Raw genomic sequence first — 17189 nt, 5'->3', positions numbered from 1 at the left:
TTAGGGATCAAACTGTGCGGTACTTTGTGTATTCTGGGATTTTAGCAGTTTTTTTCTTTGCATTGTATCAAATTTACCACTGTATGAGTGGAAATTAAACTTTATGTAGTTTGTGTATGTTGTAATGTTTCTTCAAATAAATCTCTCCTATAAATTTTTTAGTAAAGGTTCTTGGGTCATTTGAGAAGGTGAACATGATACACACTGAGGACACCCCAGATGAGAGTGTTGTAAAACTGTGTTTGAAAATAAGACCCAGAAAACCCTTTCGAGAGGGTGCTTCATCCTCCACATCTTTGCCCTAATTTCAGTGGTTTCCCCCTCTGTGGGATGGAATTTGGTAATTCTGAGAGAGCCCTTAGGATGCTCAGCTCAGGAAGTAGTATCTGAGGATTGTGCCTCCTGGTGCTTTAGAGGTGGAAGAGATGCTGAGGATTCTCCAGATCTTCAGCTAACCCACCTCCCTGCTTCCTCTTGGGCCTGCCCCTTAGAGGCATGCATGTATGACAAAGACGGGACACTGAAGTTTGAGATCCCCCAGGCCCAGACATTGGGAACTGAGTGTTGAGTTGTGAACCGGGTTTTTCACAGGATGTCATCGATGACTCTGACCGCAGCGCAGCGCTGCAGCTCACCAACCTGGTGGAGGGGGTCTACACTTTCCGCCTGCGGGTCACTGACAGTCAGGGGGCCTCGGACACGGACACCACCACGGTGGAAGTGCGGCCAGGTATGCTCCCGGGTTTCTGTGTCTGGGTTTGCGGGGCTGGTCTCTGATCCAGATGTCAGCCTTTGAGTCTCTTTAGGGTCGACAGTGGAAATGGTGTGGGAGACCCCCATGGCTTCAGTTCCACGGGTCCCACTTTGAGGCTTTCTGTACACTTGGTTCTCTCTCCCCAGACAGAGCCAGCCTCATCACTCGTTAAGGAAAATTGGATCTGGCAGCAAGAATCCCTTGTCAATTTGGTTTTCCTGCCAGAAGACAATGTCCTAATGAGAAGTGGACACAAGGGCTTCATTCCTGGGAGCAAGAGGGAGGGCAGGTCCAGGGAGATGGCCCTACTGAACCCCAGCGTAAACTGGGCAGCGCCCACGCTGCTTGGAGACTAAATTCTCTTTCCAGGCCTGGGGAAGGATGTGAGGGGCCGAAATTTCAAGTGAGCCCAGAGGCTGATTAGGCACATCTGTTTATCATCTGGAGAAAAATTAATAGACAATAAGCTGATATAAAATAAGGAAGAAGTACTCACAGACAGTGGTCTCTGTGGCATTTAGAAAATTTTCTAAGCCCTAAAACCCAAATGTGGAAGTTACTCATGGATTATCTCTTTTTTAAATATTTAAAAAAAATTTTATTTATTTTTTATTGAAATACAGTTGGTTTACAATGTATTAATTCCTGGTATATAGCATAATGATTCAGTTTTATATAATATATGTATATGTTCCTTTTCATATTCTTTTTCATTATAAGCCATTATAAGATATTGAATATATAGTTCCCTGTGCTATACAATAGGACCTTGTTTATTTTATATATAATAGTTAGTATCTGCAAATCCTGAACTCTCAGTTTATCCCTCCATCCCCTCCATTACTCCACTAGTAACCATAAGTTTGTTTTCTATGTCTGTGAGTGTTTCTGTTTTCTAAGTAAGTTCATTTGTGTGGTTTTTTTTTTTTTTTGATTCCACATATAAGTGATATCATATGGTATTTGTCTTTCTTTTTCTGGCTTACTTCACTTAGTATGATAATCTCTAGGTCCACCCATTTTGCTGGAAATTATTTCATTCTTTTTAATGGCTGAGTAATATTCCATTGTATAAATATATCACATCTTTATCCAGTCATTTGTCGATGGACATATGTCTTGGCTATTGTATATAATGCTGCTATGAACACTGGGGTGCATATATCTTTCCAAATTAAAGTTCCCTCCAGATATATGCCCAGGAGTGGGATTGCTGGATCATATGGTAACTCTATTTTTATTTTTTCAAGGAATCTCCATACTGTTTTCCATAGTTACTGGGCCAAACTACATTCTGACCAACAGTGTAGGAGGGTTCCCTTCTCTCCACAGCAGGGATCACTTAAACTAACTCTTACATAGGCCTTGCTCCTTATATTTCAAATCAAGCCTGTGGTTTCCAAGTGGAAAGCCATGTCCTCTCTCTCCCAGACCCTAGGAAGAGCGGCCTGGTGGAGCTGATCCTGCAGGTCGGTGTTGGGCAGCTGACAGAGCAGCAGAAGGACACCCTCGTGAGGCAGCTGGCAGTGCTGCTAAATGTGCTGGACTCGGACATTAAGGTTCAGAAGATCCAGGCCCACTCAGATCTCAGGTATGAGCTGCACACCAGTGTCACCTGAAGCTATTTGTTTCCTCTCTTGTTCTGTATTTTTCCACATATTTATCCCATTCCTATCTTTTTTTCCCTCAAAGGGCAGCAGTAAGGACAACATCATTGCAGGTCCTTCCCACGAGTCTCAGTTAATGTTTGCTGATTGAGAATGTTCTGAATGAAGATGTTAAGGGAACATCAGAGGAAGCTGGGTTTTAGTTCTAGTATCATCATAGGGTGTGCAAATGGTCTGGGGTATACACAGGGCATGTCTCACAGCTAGACTTCATCCCTGTCCCATGTTCATGGGGCTGAGACTTCTCTCAGTGTGAGAGGATCATGGATTCTGGGAGTCTATGAGGTTCAACCTCTGCCTTGATTTCTTACTAAGATTTATAATTTTAATTGACTTTTTAAAATAAACTCTTATCCAACCTTTGAACAGTAGAGTGGGATGGAAAGAGAGAGACAGAGAAAGAATATGGAAATGAAAACCTACTATTCATAGTAAATCCATTTGCCAGTTATTTCAGCTATTCTGTTGATTTTCCAGATAACTGAAATTTACATAGAAAAATACTAAATTAAGAATAATTATTTTAGAAGAAGTCTTTCTAAAGTGAATCATACATTTCCCTTACTTACAAAATCTCTAACACTGAACCGAACACATGTCTGAAACTCAATAGAACCAAAAGTTGTTTCTTTGAAAGATCAACAAAATTGATAAACTTTTAGTTAGACTGACCAAGAGAAAAAGAGAAGACTCAAATTGCTAAAATCTGGAATGAAAGGGGATATCACTACTGACCTTATAGAAATGAAAAGGATTATACTATGAACAACTATATGTCTGCAAATCAGTTAACCTAGTTGAAATGGACAAAATCCTAGAAAGACACAACTTATAAAAACTGACTCAAGAAGAAATAAAAAATTTTAATAGGCCTATAACAAGTGAAGAGATTGAATCAGTCATCAAAAAACTTCCCACAAACCCAGGACCAAATGGCTTCACTGGTGAATTCTACAAAATGTTTAAAGATTTAACACCACTTTCACAAACTCTTCCAAAAAATATAAGAGGAAGGAACACTTCCCAATTTATTCTATGAGTCCAATGTTTACTCTGATACCAAAACTAGACAAAGATAGCACAAAAAGAAAATTGCAGACCAATATATATACCTTATGAATATAGAAGCAAAAATATTCAACAAAACACTATAAAAAATGCATTCAACAACATATATTTTTATTTGTGTATGTATTTTATTGAGCTATAATTGACATACATTGTGTAAGTTTAAGGCATACAACATGTTGATTTTGTATATTTATATATTACAATATGATTACCACTGTAGAGTTAGCTAACAGCTCTCTCACATCACATAATTATTTCTTTTTTTTGTGGTGGGAAAAATTAACATCTCGCCTCTTAGTAACTTTGAAGGTTATAATAGAATATTATTGACTATAATCAGTATGTTGTGCATTAAATCTCCAGGACTTATTTATCTACTGGCAAGTTTATACCCTTAAACAACATTTCACCCAAGAACCACCACTCTACCTTCTGTTTTTATGAGTTTGGCTTTTTAAGATTCCACATATGAGTGATATTGTACAGTATTTGTCTTTCTCTGTGTGACTTATCTCACTTAGCAAAATGCCCCCAGGGACCATCCACGTTGTCTCGAATAGCAGGATTTCCTTCTTTATCATGGCTGAATAATATTCCATGTGTGTGTGTGTGTGTGTGTGTGTGTGTGTTTGTGTGTGTGTGTGTGTGTGTGTATGCCATTTTCTTTATCCATTCATCCTTTGATGGACACTTAGGTTGTTTCCATATCTTGGCTATTGTGAATAATGCTGCAGTAAACATGGGAGTACAGATATCTCATTGATATCCTATTCTCATCTCCTTTGGCTATATGCCCAGGCATAGGCTTGCTGGCTCCATCCATCAACATGTTGAAAGGATTAGACACCATGGCTAAGTGGGATTTATCCCAGAAGGGCAGGGTGAGTCAACACATGAAAATCAATAAATATAGTAAATCACATTAGTAAAGGACAAACGCAATGTGATCATCTTAATAGACACAGAAACAGCATTTGACAAAATTTTCATGGTAAAAACTTGTAGGTTGAATTGTGTCTCCCCAAAAGATATGTTCAAGCCCTAACCCCTAGTACCTGTGAATGTGACCTTATTTGGAAATAGAATTGTTACAGATGGAATTAGTTAAGATTAGGTCATACTGGGGTAGGGTAGACCCTTAATCCGATATGACTGTGTCCTTTTAAGAAGAGAAGAGACACAGAGACAGACACACAGGGAGAACACCATGTGATAATGGAGACAGAGATGGAGTGATATGTGTACAAGCCACAGAACACGAACGGTTGCCAGCAACACCAGAAGCTAAAGGCACGGGCTCCCTAGAGCCTTCAGAGAGAGGATGGTCCTGCCAACACCTTGATTTTGGAATTCTAGCCTCTAGTACTGTGGGAGAATATATTTCTGTTGTGTGAAGCCACCCAGTTTATGGTACTTTTTTATGGCAACGTTTGGAAACTAATACAAATTTGAATAGAAATCTATCCAAAGAAGTTATACAAATGGCCAACAAGCACATGAAAAGATGCTTAACATCATTAGCTATTAGGGAAATGTGAATCAAAATCACATTGAGATAACACTTCACATCCACTAGGATTGCTATAATCTGAAAGACAGGCTATCACAATTGTTGGCCAGTATGTGGGGAAAAATTGGAACACTCCTACATTGCTGGTGGGAATGTAAATGGTGCAGCCACTATGGAAGACAGTTTGTCATTTCCTCAAAATGCTAAACATGAAGTTACCATATGACCCAGTAATTCCACTCCTAGATATGTATATATATATATATACGCCCAAGAAAAATGATAAACATATGTCCATATAAAATATTGCATGTGAATGCTCACAGTGGCATTATTCATATGGCCAAAAAGTAGGTACAATCCAAATGTTATCAATTGATGAGTGGATAAATAAAATGAGATATATTTATACAATGGAATATTATTTGGCAATTAAAAGGAAGGCAGTATTGATATATGCTACAACTTGGATGAACTTTGAAAACATTACGCTAAGTGAATGAAGCCAGACACAAAATGCCTCCTGTATATTCCATTTATATCAAAAGTCCGAAAGAGTCAAACCCATAGAGACAGAAAGGAGATCAGTGGTTTTCAGGAGCTGTGGACCATGGGGGCTAGCGTGCTCATGGGGATGGAGTTTCTTTCTGTGAAAATGTTCTGGAGCCGGATGGTGGTGATGGTGGCACAACGTCGTGAGTATACAAAAGGGCACTGAATTGTGCATGTTATAAGGGTGAATTTGATAAATTATATCAGAAAAAAAGGTAAAAATAAAATTGTGTCTGAAAGTTCTCGTTCGGTGTCTGGTTGTTTCTGTTGGTCCACATGTACACATTGCTCCTTTTGTCTGAAGATCTGTCATCGCTGAGCTCTGGGGCCAAAGAGCCTTATTTGGGAGTAGGAACAGATTTGTTCCTTGGTCCACAGAATACGCCCCTCTGTCCTTGCCAAGTCACAGAGCTGTGACAGTCTGTCCTCGAGCTCCACAGGTCAGCTGACGGGAGTGGACTCATCATGTTGGTCACTACCTGACCATGTGGCTGTCCTCTCTGTCTCCTCTGCAGCACCGTGGTCGTGTTTTATGTGCAGACTGGGCCACCTTTCAAGGTCCTCAAAGCTGCTGAAGTGGCCCGAAATCTGCACAGGCGGCTCTCAAAGGAAAAGGCTGATTTCTTGCTTTTCAAAGTCTTGAGGATTGACACAGTTGGTATGTCCCCTCCAGAAGTATTCTTTTTGAACTTTAATTTTAATTTTTTATAGTTCAAGTAATGTAAATATCTGATTATGTTTAGAACTGGATACCACTGAGCTGGACATCCTACCCAATTGAATGCAACGAGAGCCTTATAGAAACATTAAGTAACTGCCCAGGTTACAGTAAAAGATTTCTCGGAGGACGTGAAATATGGTTTGGTTCCAATGTGGCAGGACAGCGGCCAGAACTCATGGTTGTTTTTTGTTTTTGCTTTTTAATTTAAGTGGGAATGAATTTCAATATTTAATTATTTTTCTAATTTCTCCATGTCAGCCCCTACAAGAATATTCTAAAAGAATCAGATTTGCTAATTATGGCTACGTTTTACTGGCACAGAAAGAGGACATGGGGACATCTTCCCTTTAGCATCCAGAGATTTGTTTTGCATTTATCTCTCTAATCAGTTTCCTGCAACACATTTTTGCCAACTACGCTTTATATTTGAGGGAAACCGGATAGAAACAACAGTCATGGTCAGTTTTTAAAACTATAGTCTCACATGCTGGTCATTGTCAGAAATATCATAATTAAATGGTCAGAACACTGTTAAAGACAAATAAGTATTATTGGCTGGAGAAGCCAGGTTTATATAATTTATTGGCCTGGGTCATCATGCCTTAGGCTGTGATGATGGTGTTATGTAGACTGTTGGAAATTTAAGAGGGCATGCAAGTTCCTTCCAGCTGCACCTCCTAGCCCCTTGCTTGTCACCTCTTCCTGGCACCAAACATATGTGGATGGAAGTGTAGTCTTTATCCCAGGTCTCTGTCCCTACCTTATGAGGAACATGAATCCCTTACGTTAAAGTGGTCGTTTCAGTGGACACTGAGGACTGTGAGAGTTACCAGGGACATGATAATATTTGGGTAGTAAAATTTAATTTCTTTCAGATCATCTGTCCACAATTGACTCTCTTTGTAATATGGAATAAATTAATTTTTTAATAATTCATTTTTTTCTAGCTATAAAAGTAGTATTTATTTATTGTAGGAAATTTGGAATATCCAGAAAGATGAAACATTTTAAATAATCCTCTTGATTCTAGAATCTAGAATTCCCACCCCCCAAAGAGAACTTTTTAAATATTTTGATTTTTTCCTTCTCGTTCCCCCATTTCTAAGAACATTTAATACAATCAGGATAATTGTGTGTGTGTGTGTGTGTGTGTGTATGCTTTTTAACTTCAAATCATATTATGGTCATTTTCCCAAATCTTTTAAAATTTATCCCTCAGTAAGCTATTCACAGCCATGTAGTGGTACATCCTGGATGTGTTCCACAATTTATGCAACTGACCCTCTACTCACAGACATTCAAATTGATTTAAATAATGCTACAGTGTAGATAAATCTTTGTGCATAGCCACAATCATTTTCATTGGATAAATTTTTAGAATTTATCTTTCTTTTTTTATTTATTTAATTTTTTATTGAAGCATTGTTGATTTACAATGTTGTGTTAGTTTCTGGTGATTCAGTTATACATTTATACATTAGAATTTATCTCTTTTAAGCCAGAGGGTGCTACGTTTCTAAGGCTTTTGTTACACGGCACAGGTATTGGCTTATTCCTGCCATTTGCTTCCCAATGAGATTGTCAACAGAGACTCTTGATTCAACCAGATGCCCTATTCAGGGCCCATGCTATGAAGGGACACGGGCTGAAGCCAGGGACCCACCTTTTCTCTGTGGTGACCTCTGCCCCTCTTGCTTCTTTGCAGGGTGCCTTCTGAAGTGTTCCGGGCATGGTCACTGTGACCCCATCACAAAGCGTTGCATTTGCTCTCAGTTGTGGATGGAGAACTTCATCCAGCGTTACATCCGGGATGGGGAGAGCAACTGCGGTGAGTCCCGGCGTGGGGTGGCCTTGGGCAGGAGCCTTAAGACATCTCTTTCTGAAATGTCAGAAAGGTCTGCTGAGCTGTGCAGAAATCCAACACTTTTCTCACCCAAAGCCAAGTGAACCAGCTCACGTGGTGCAGGGTTAAGATCCCGCAGTTCACCTTGGGGGTGTGGTTAAGGCTCTTCCGTGAGACTTCCTGATGAGGGAAGCTCACTTTGGTGGAGCAGCTTTGCTCACCATCAGCTGGCATTTGCTGAGAAGGTTGCTATGGGTTACATGGTCCCCCCTTCCAGATGGCTCCTGCCTTGGTGGAGCTGAGTGTGACCTTCTGGGGAAGTGGCCCCTGGTGAGGACCTGCCGGAATCAGGTTGCAAGAGAACTGGCCCACTCTTGCAGGCTGTCTGCCCAAGCAGGTGCCAAAATTTGGAGCTGTTGCCTCAGCCGGCCAAGCTGGTGCCCTTGGGTCTCTTCTGAGGAGGAAACTATTTTAATGCCAGTCTTTTTCTAAGAGTAATTTTGTTGTCTTGGGCCTCCAGATGGACATAATTGGCAAAAAAATTTGGAAGAGTTGACTGCCAAATTATGTTCCTACTCTCTACTGCATAAAAAAATTTGAAAATAGCCAGCCCTCAGATCATCATTTTAAGGAGTATGTATGACATTTAGTAGAGTTAAGCCTTGTGTCTTTGCTGCCTTGTTTTTGTTTTGTTTCTGAAATGCTGTTGCAAAGCTTATTACACTGGAATTCTGCAGGGATGTGGAAGGAATGAAGATTAGGTCGTTTCTGAGTGGCTGTCTGGCTCTGTGAAGTATCTTCCTGTCATAAATGCCATACAATTACTTCATTTGCTTTGTTCAAACCAGGCCAGAACTATTTTCCAGGTTCTGTGATTCTGGATGAATCACATCCAGATCTGGATGGTGAATATTTTAATGGGACTTACATGGCTGTTTAAGAGGCCTCCCTTCTTAACTGATGAATCTTTTAGGTTTTTTCAGATTATTCTTTCTGTTCTCACATCAGCGTGAAATATGTGTTCCATGAGGCCCCTGAACCAGCAGGGGGGAAAGTAGGCTGGTTTTAAGTCCTTGTGGGTTTATTTGTACTTCACCTTGCTTAGGCTCTGAGACCAGCCTGGCGAGGTGGTGGCAACACCACAGATGGCCTTTGCTTGGAAGGACTCAGAAATACTCACTGTGAGTCACTGAAATAAAGCTGTTTTGCAAGCGGTATGTAACCCGTCTGCTCCGGTTTCCTTGTGTTTCAGAGTGGAGTGTGTTCTATGTGATGATCCTGGCGCTCACTCTCGTGGTGCTAACAGGGGGTTTAACGTGGCTTTGCGTCCGCTGCTGCAGGAGGTACCTGGCATGCTTATTTATTTGTTTGAAATAAAGACGCAGCATTAAATGTGATATGACCGTTTTAGCAGGCTTTTGCTCAGGGTTGTTGACCTGCCAGACTGTTTGACACTCCTTTTTATGAAGACCAACTTGACTTTAAAAGCACTTTATAAGGCATTCTCCCCCACAAGACATATGTGCCTGGAGAAATGGAATAACCCTAGAGGCAGCTTTTTCTCCTTGCAGCTCTCATAGCTTCTAGAAGTTTCAGTGATTCTGTCTCAAATCTAACGTTCTTTTCTGTCAGTCTCACATACGGTCACTAGCACGCCACCTAAGGGGCCTGACTAACCTGCCTTCCGTAGACAAAGGAGTTCTAGAAGTATACTGATACAAATGGTAGGTTTTCATATTTTACTTATGTGCAGCAACAATCTAATCTCCCTGAATTCTAGTTTATAAACACAAAACTTTAAGTGAAGTGATACCATCACCAAAGAGAAGTTTTGCTTTAAGTTTTTCCTTTGTTTTCCTCCCTGCCCCTGCCCCGCCCCCCGCCATGGAGCTGACCTCTGAGAAACCCCAGAGCTGCCTAATTGTCTGAACCTTCCAGAACCCCATGCCCGACCCTCTGTGAGGAGATTTATAGGGACAGTGATTCCGCAAGTCTTCAGAAGACAGCATTGGGCCCACTTTCCTATGTGAAACTCTATGAATGCTCTCCAAAGAAGACATGAAAAAAAAAAAAAAAGGTATACCATAATAATAGTTATTTTTCAGAGACCACTCATAAAGGATTTTACTTTTATTTGTGGTTACTTTGACAAAGGTAGGCCTGGGGAAAGAGAGTCCCGGCACAGGCACTTAGAGGCCCACCTTCCATTAAGATTTCCCAGAAGCATCTGGGATGACAGTCACCCTGCTGTGCTTGGCTTCAGAAGTTCTGCAGCTTCGGGACACATGTATCAGGTTGATGAGGAGGAAGAGGGAAGTGACTGGCTGTGAGCATCTGTTAAGTATTTGCCATTGTGGTGAATGGCTTGAAGTGCTTTCCATGTATTGTTGTTTGTTGTGTTTAGTCCTCCTAGCAACCATATGGAAAGGGGCTATTCTTAGTCCCATTTTACAGCTGGGAACATGGAGTCACTGAGATCACAAAAAATGACCTCCAGGTCACCCAGCTAGTAAACCCAAGGTTAGATGCCCCTGCTCTTAATCACCAAGCTATCAGAAAAATGCCTTTGTTCTCCACACATCTTACCATAGTTCTGATGTGTATTTTCAAATGATCCTCTGACGCCTAGGATGAGGTACATAGGATTGTGTTGTGAAAAGATGAAAGAGATTGGGTTGTTGCTAATTCATCTGGGGAATTTATTATAATCTCTGTTGGTTTTCTTTCTGATGGCTAATTGTGTCATCTCTTCATTACTGCATCTCTGGACGTCCCAGGGTAGGATAAGTTCAGGGGAAAACTTGCTCATCCATGTTTTTCTCAGGAAGGAATTACTCGTGGAGAAGAGCTTGCAGGGCCAACACACAGGGATTGAGAGTTGCTGGACAGGCCTCTGGCACCTCGCCGGGGGCTTAGCTGAAGGCCTGCAGTTAGGTGGATGATGACAGTGTGGCTGTTCTCACTCTGACGTGTGATGCGTGATGTACCTCGGACACAGTGAACTCAGACCTGGCTGTGCACACTTATTGTGAATAAAAGAAGAGAACGTAATAACATCCTGAAGGCAAAACATTTACTGCAGTGTCCTCCCTGAGTTTTAAACCTTGGATCCCAGTTACCTTTCTGAGAATCTGAGTTGATTTTTTTCTTTGTTCTTTTCAGACGAAAAAGGACTAAAATAAGGAAAAAAACAAAGTACACCATCCTGGATAACATGGATGATCAGGAAAGGATGGAGCTGAGGCCCAAATATGGTAAGGCAGTCTCCAGGATGGTTTCCTGGTGCCTTTACAGGAAGTGATCCAGGTGACTGAGAGTCACCTTGAGAGATGGGAGAACAGCGGGCTGGAGGCGGTGCTTTAACTGGGAAAGAAGAGTGGGGCTGGGATTCTGTGAAGAAAATCAACATACATCAGTGCCGGGGATATGCTAACTAGGAGGCGATAGCGGTGTTATGCATTTAATGAAATTTTGGCAAAGGGCTTTGAGGCATGAATGAGTGGAGGGTTAGGAAATACATCTTACCGGTTGAACACGTACCAAATGACCCCAGAAATCAGACTGCTTTTCAAACAGGTGTCCCCAGTGCCTGGCTTTTCTCTCCCCGTGGTTGGTGGATGTGGGCCTGGGAAACTGTGTCACGCAGCTCACTGCTGAACGCTGTTCCCTTTAGGTCTGCCACACACAAAATGCTGCAAACTAACATTTGGACTTCAAAGATTTTCCAGCAGCTGCGTTAGCTAATTCGCCACATACAGAAATGGACACAAAAACTTTCATAGCAAATTGACTTGCTTCACCATTTGAATGGACCCCTATGCTTAGAACTCCCCCTCACCCACCTCGGTTACCTTTCTGAATTCTCACTTATTAACTCTGGGAGACTCTCTGAACCTTCTCTCGCCCTCTGAGGCTGCTTTGCACTGATCCTCTGGATTTGTCATAATTCTAGATTTATGACTAAACTCTCACAGAGGGGGGAAGGCATAGCTCAGCAGTAGAGGGTGTGCTTTACATGTGCAAGGTCCTGGGTGCAGTCCCCAGTGCCTGCATTAAAATAGATAGACAGACAGACAGACAGACCGACTGACCTAATTACCTCCTCCCACCGCACCCCCCCAAAAAAACCCGAAAAACAAAGCTGGAATAAACTAATTCTTACGGAGGGCTGTAATTACTTTCAGAGCTGTGAGATGCGAAACACTGTCCATAGTCAATGTTGAGTGTCTCCCCTCTGCACAGACCCGGGTGAGGCCCTAGGGACAGGGGAAGAATGAAGCACAGGACCTGCCTTTACAGTTGCCCAGAGCCCAGGGGAGGATACTTAAAACTGGAGTTTGGGGTCCTACAGAAGCAGGGATGATGCCCTGTAGGAACACAGGGGCCAGAGAGACTGGCTGTGTGTGGAGAGTGTAGTTTGGGGCTTGGCAGGGAAAGCTTCTCGGGAAATACACCTAATAGCATACATTTATTGAGTGCTCACCACCTGTAATTAAGAGCAGAGGTATTAAAAAGCAACTTCATACCTAAGAGCTCAAAGTGCTTTTCATTGCATTATCTCACCCACCTGCCTCCTAAAATATATGTGCCCTTCTGACAGTACTGTTCCCACTCACTGGACCCCCATGCTCCCCATTACCAGGCTCTAAACCCCAGACACTGGTGCTTGGTCGGGATGCCTTGTCCCCACTTCCACCACCCATCCTGCCTAGTCTCTTGCCCTCTTTCCTCATTGTTCTCACGAGCACTGCCCTAGTTCATATCCTTACAGTCTCACCTCTGGACCAACAGTAACATTCAGAGTAATAGTTAACAGATGTTTAATATCTACTAGGTACGTGTACTCTACCCGTGTAATTCCCATCCTACCAGCAGCTCTATGAGAGATGTACAGCATCATCCCCATTTTACAGAAGGGGAAACTGAGTCACACAAAAGTTTAGTGACAGAGCTGCTGGGTGCCAAAGGCGATGGGACAGGCCATCTGCCCCCAGAGCCTGGGCTCCATCCACACTGTCCCACTCCAGGTGTGCAGCCGGCTCCCCAGTCGCCTCTCTCTCTCTCTTCCTTCTGCCCTATACACTGAACTTAGTTTATCTTGAAACAATATTTTAATTGTGTCCCTCCTTTGCTGTTAGGATAAAATGCAAACTTCTTGGCTCACCTTGGATTCATGTGCTTTTCTGTGAAGTCCTAGCCCCTCTCTCCAGCCTTTCTTTTATTATTTCCTCCATGAATCATTTGCTCCAGGCTGTTTTCTTCAGGTATTTTTGGATACCTCTGATACCTCATGCCCCTCTTCTCCTCCGTCCAAATCCTTCACTCTCTTCAAATCCTATCCTATGTGAAACATCATGGAAGCTTATAAATGTGTCCTGATCTCTTCTTGATCCGTGCAAACTTTGTTTTTAAAAATCTCTTGCCTGTCGTGAACCATCTTCTCGTGAGTCTTGTCTTACATTCTTAGCTAGACACTATAAATTCTTTGAGAGCGGGGATTATATTTTATATATGCCCCTTCTCTTATTTTAACCCTCAGCAATCAGTTATTCTACTGAAAATGTTCAGTTGGCCCAAATGATAAAATCATAACAGTTTTCATTTATTGAGTGCTTATTAAGTGCTAAATGCTGGACAAGAGCTTTGCGTGCATGAGTTCCCTTAATCCTCACCATAAACCTGTAGAGTAGATGCATTGTTATCTCCTAATTTAATAGATGAGGGGACCGAAAGCCCAGAGAGTTTAGGTACCTCCACCGGGGTCACACAGCTGGTAGGTGACAAAGCTTGGGCTCAAGCTTAGGCGTGATTCCACAGCCCCTGTTAATACTCTTGAGGAAACTCTAACCGCCTGCTGCTTTGGGAGTGATCCCTTTGCAGGTGCAGAGCACATGACACGGTGCATGGGACCAGAATGATGGACAGCTGGGAGGGAAAATGCCATTACCCGCAAGATACATCTGTCTGCTTCTCCCTAGGTATTAAGCACCGAAGCACAGAACACAACTCCAGCCTGATGGTGTCCGAGTCTGAGTTTGACAGTGATCAGGACACAATCTTCAGCCGAGACAGGATGGAGCGAGGGAATCCAAAGGTTTCCATGAATGGCTCCATCAGAAATGGAGCTTCCTTCAGCTATTGCTCAAAGGACAGATAATGGAGCGGTGGTGAAACGGAAGGACGCCCACAGGAATCCTTCAATCCAGGACAGTCAACGGGAGTTCAAAATCCAAAACTAACTCTTGTTAGAATAGCGCGTTCATGTCCCTTCACACTGGGCTGGAGGTGTGTCCCGGTATTTTAAAACGCCTGTCTTCTTGGGGTTTTTGAGACACAGAACAAAACAAAAACATTGCTCTTTTCACTGAGATACTCGTTAATAGGAATAAAGGTTAGGAGGTAAGATGCTAGGTATACACGTAAAAGAGTTCTGTGTTTTTGCAGCTGGCGCAGTGTTATATTCCTCTTTTAGGGTAAAAATTAATGCCTGTTTCTATCTGCAGACCCTTAGGGAAGGGGAGTTAGATGTGGATGTAAAGAGGGCTGATTTCTCTTAGGAGCTGTGATTGCCTTTAAAGACGACTTGCCGAGTGTGGTTTCTGTCGTAGGACCCTTTGAGTCCGAGGGCTGTGTGTATTAAGATCATTTATATGAGGTATGATTTGTCCTCTATCCAGTCTTTTCTGTACTGAAAAGACACCTGTACAGAGCCAAGCTGTCCTGTTCTCACTACTTTGCTACTGCCAACCATCTGTGCTCTCTGCAGAGAGCAGCTCTTGTAAGTTTAAGAGCTAAATAAGAATTGTATTCTGAGGACCAGAGGCAATAGAAAGGGAGATGGGATGTCCTGACTTATAAGTGGAAAGTTGAAGGTAGCAGTTTAACATATTTTACTTTTTCTTGCTTCAAGAAAAGTAGACTTCACAGAGGCCTCTCTCAGCCTCAATTTTCATGAAACACAAGAAAACTGATTCTTAATTCATTAGACATTTATTATGTGCTACAGGCCATGCATTTGGACCTCCATCAACAGGAAAATAAAGACTTAGCAATTTTGTCATCTATACAGTCAGCCCTCCGTATCCGTAGATGGGGGACCTGCAGGGATGTGGGGCCCGTGGATGCAGAGATGGGGAGGTAGGGGCGGGTAGACTGTATTCCCAAACTTGGAAATGCCATCAGTCTTAATGAGGATGGTATGCTTATGATACTCGGCCCCTACATTCCCTAATAACTTGACATAGACATAGACATTCACTTCAGTTGTTTAAAAATATGCTTATTAAATCATTTTTCTACTAAATATCTTATTTTACATATACAGGAAAAAATCCCCAAATGCAAAGCAGCATCCAACAGCGATGAACTGGAGTTAATTACAGCCTGACAAGCCTGAGGCTGGGGGCCCTTGGCATGCTTTGTGGGGAGCTTAGAATGAGAGGTGGGGCCCCATCACAGACAGAGCCAGTGTTGTGACATCAAGCAGGACCACACCTAAGCAATATTCTGTTGCACAAGCTTCTGTCACACAAAGAGAAGACTAGGATTGCTTTGTTGTGATTAGGTGGAGAAGCAAGGAGGTTGAACCATCAGGTTTAAATCCTCAGGACAGGACAAGAGAGAAAATAGTTCCCATGGGCCACTGAAAAAAAAATTAAGCTTTTAGGTGCTTTTGTTCTCGCTGCTAATATTCATCTTGATGAGACCATCTTACTTTTAATAATTCTACTTTGTGGGGAATGGCAGAAGTAAAAAGCCTAGGAGTTCAATACTATCAATGGTGTTGGGAGGAAAATACGATGCTTTTTTCACCAATATTTAACTTCATAGACTTACAATTTGCCCTTTCCAGTGGCCAGGGTTGTTATTTTTGTGTACAACTGGAAATTTCTGGTATAAAGGATGGCAGCCCACATATGAGGTCGGCAGAGAACAGTGATGGAGAAGGGGGGGGGTGATCATGTGTTAAGTACTATGTACATATGTATTTTACATACTCAATTGATCCATATAGTCAACCTTGAAAAGTAGATATTATTCTCATGTGGCATGTGATGATCTGAAGGCCCAGAGTATAAGTAACTTGCTCACAGTTACAGCCAATTAGCAGGGTATTTAGGAATCAAATGTACATTTTTGAAGCTACAAAGTCCAGGCTTTCCCCTCTCCTCCCCTACCTACACAAATAACCCCCACCCCCATCTGTTGGATGAAAAATTCTGGTGGACTTTTCAGACCACTTGGAAGTTCTGTTCCTAAGATCAAGGATTCCCTTTGTGAAGAGGGCAAAAGACCAAGGCAGAGGAGCCTCCCTCAGCTCCCCTGCTGGGTCACTCCCAGGCCACCCTATAGGTTGCCAAGTGTTGCTTCTGCCCTTGTCCCCCAGCCCGGCCGGTCTAATCCTTCTACCACAGCTAGACCTTGAATGTAGGGTGGTCAAAAAAAACACCATACCAGTGATCAGAAAGTGGGGCCTCTCCTGTTACCCCACTTACCACCAGAGCATGAGGTCGACCAGAGGCCAGTATTCTTTTTTTTTTTTTTTTGGAATGAAGAAACTATTTGGCACTGGTAGAAAAGACAAATAATGGCCAGCTCCGAACACAGAGATCTTCTGCGGACCAAGGCGGGGACAGCTCGCCAGTATTCTTCTCTTGTGCATTTTCCATTAAGGGCTTTGGGAAGAGGAAGCTCTCCAGGAGCTTTGGATAGATGAGAAAAGCAGGGCTGGGAGAGGGTGTTGGTAGGGCCTGCAGGTTAATAAAACTCTTAGTTGCTGGTTAAAACTCGAAGGAGCACTCAAACCATGGTACGAAGAGGCCAAGCACCTTTATGACTGAAGAACCTGCTGACCAACACGCAGTTGGTAAGAAGACGTACCAGGCGTCCTGCCACTGCTGCCACCTGTGTGGGTGGGGAGGAGGGTGAGTCCTGTTCTTTGTGTGTGTGAGGCCAAACCATCATGGATTTTGGCTTGAGTCTTGGTCTCATTTTTTTAATGTTATCTTTCCCCCATGTATTGACAAGGGATCATTTCTAGCATAACACTATTAAACCTATGTGCTGACCTA

The 17189-nt window shown here is 42.5% G+C and overlaps 1 protein-coding gene across 6 annotated transcripts in view; it reads left to right on the top strand.

Annotated features, from left to right (window-relative positions):
- KIAA0319 (KIAA0319 ortholog) overlaps positions 1 to 17189 on the top strand; it is a 65802-nt gene extending 48613 nt beyond the window's left edge. For 3 of the 6 annotated variants that reach the window (XM_032462589.1, XM_032462587.1, XM_032462588.1), the window contains 7 exons: positions 592 to 730; positions 2186 to 2345; positions 6070 to 6212; positions 7981 to 8103; positions 9371 to 9461; positions 11281 to 11372; positions 14097 to 17189. In XM_032462589.1, coding sequence (XP_032318480.1) covers positions 592 to 730; positions 2186 to 2345; positions 6070 to 6212; positions 7981 to 8103; positions 9371 to 9461; positions 11281 to 11372; positions 14097 to 14275 — 927 coding nt within the window. In that variant the 3' untranslated portion in view covers positions 14276 to 17189. Of the gene's footprint in view, positions 1 to 591; positions 731 to 2185; positions 2346 to 6069; positions 6213 to 7980; positions 8104 to 9370; positions 9462 to 10056; positions 10196 to 11278; positions 11373 to 14096 lie in introns of those variants that run through there. The other 3 variants (XR_004313474.1, XM_032462590.1, XR_004313475.1) reach the window with 3 other exon arrangements.

This window comes from Camelus ferus, chromosome 20 (genome assembly GCF_009834535.1).
Source record: "Camelus ferus isolate YT-003-E chromosome 20, BCGSAC_Cfer_1.0, whole genome shotgun sequence".
Classification (NCBI taxonomy): Eukaryota; Metazoa; Chordata; class Mammalia; order Artiodactyla; family Camelidae; genus Camelus; species Camelus ferus.
This window is presented reverse-complemented; position numbering and strand designations above follow the sequence as displayed.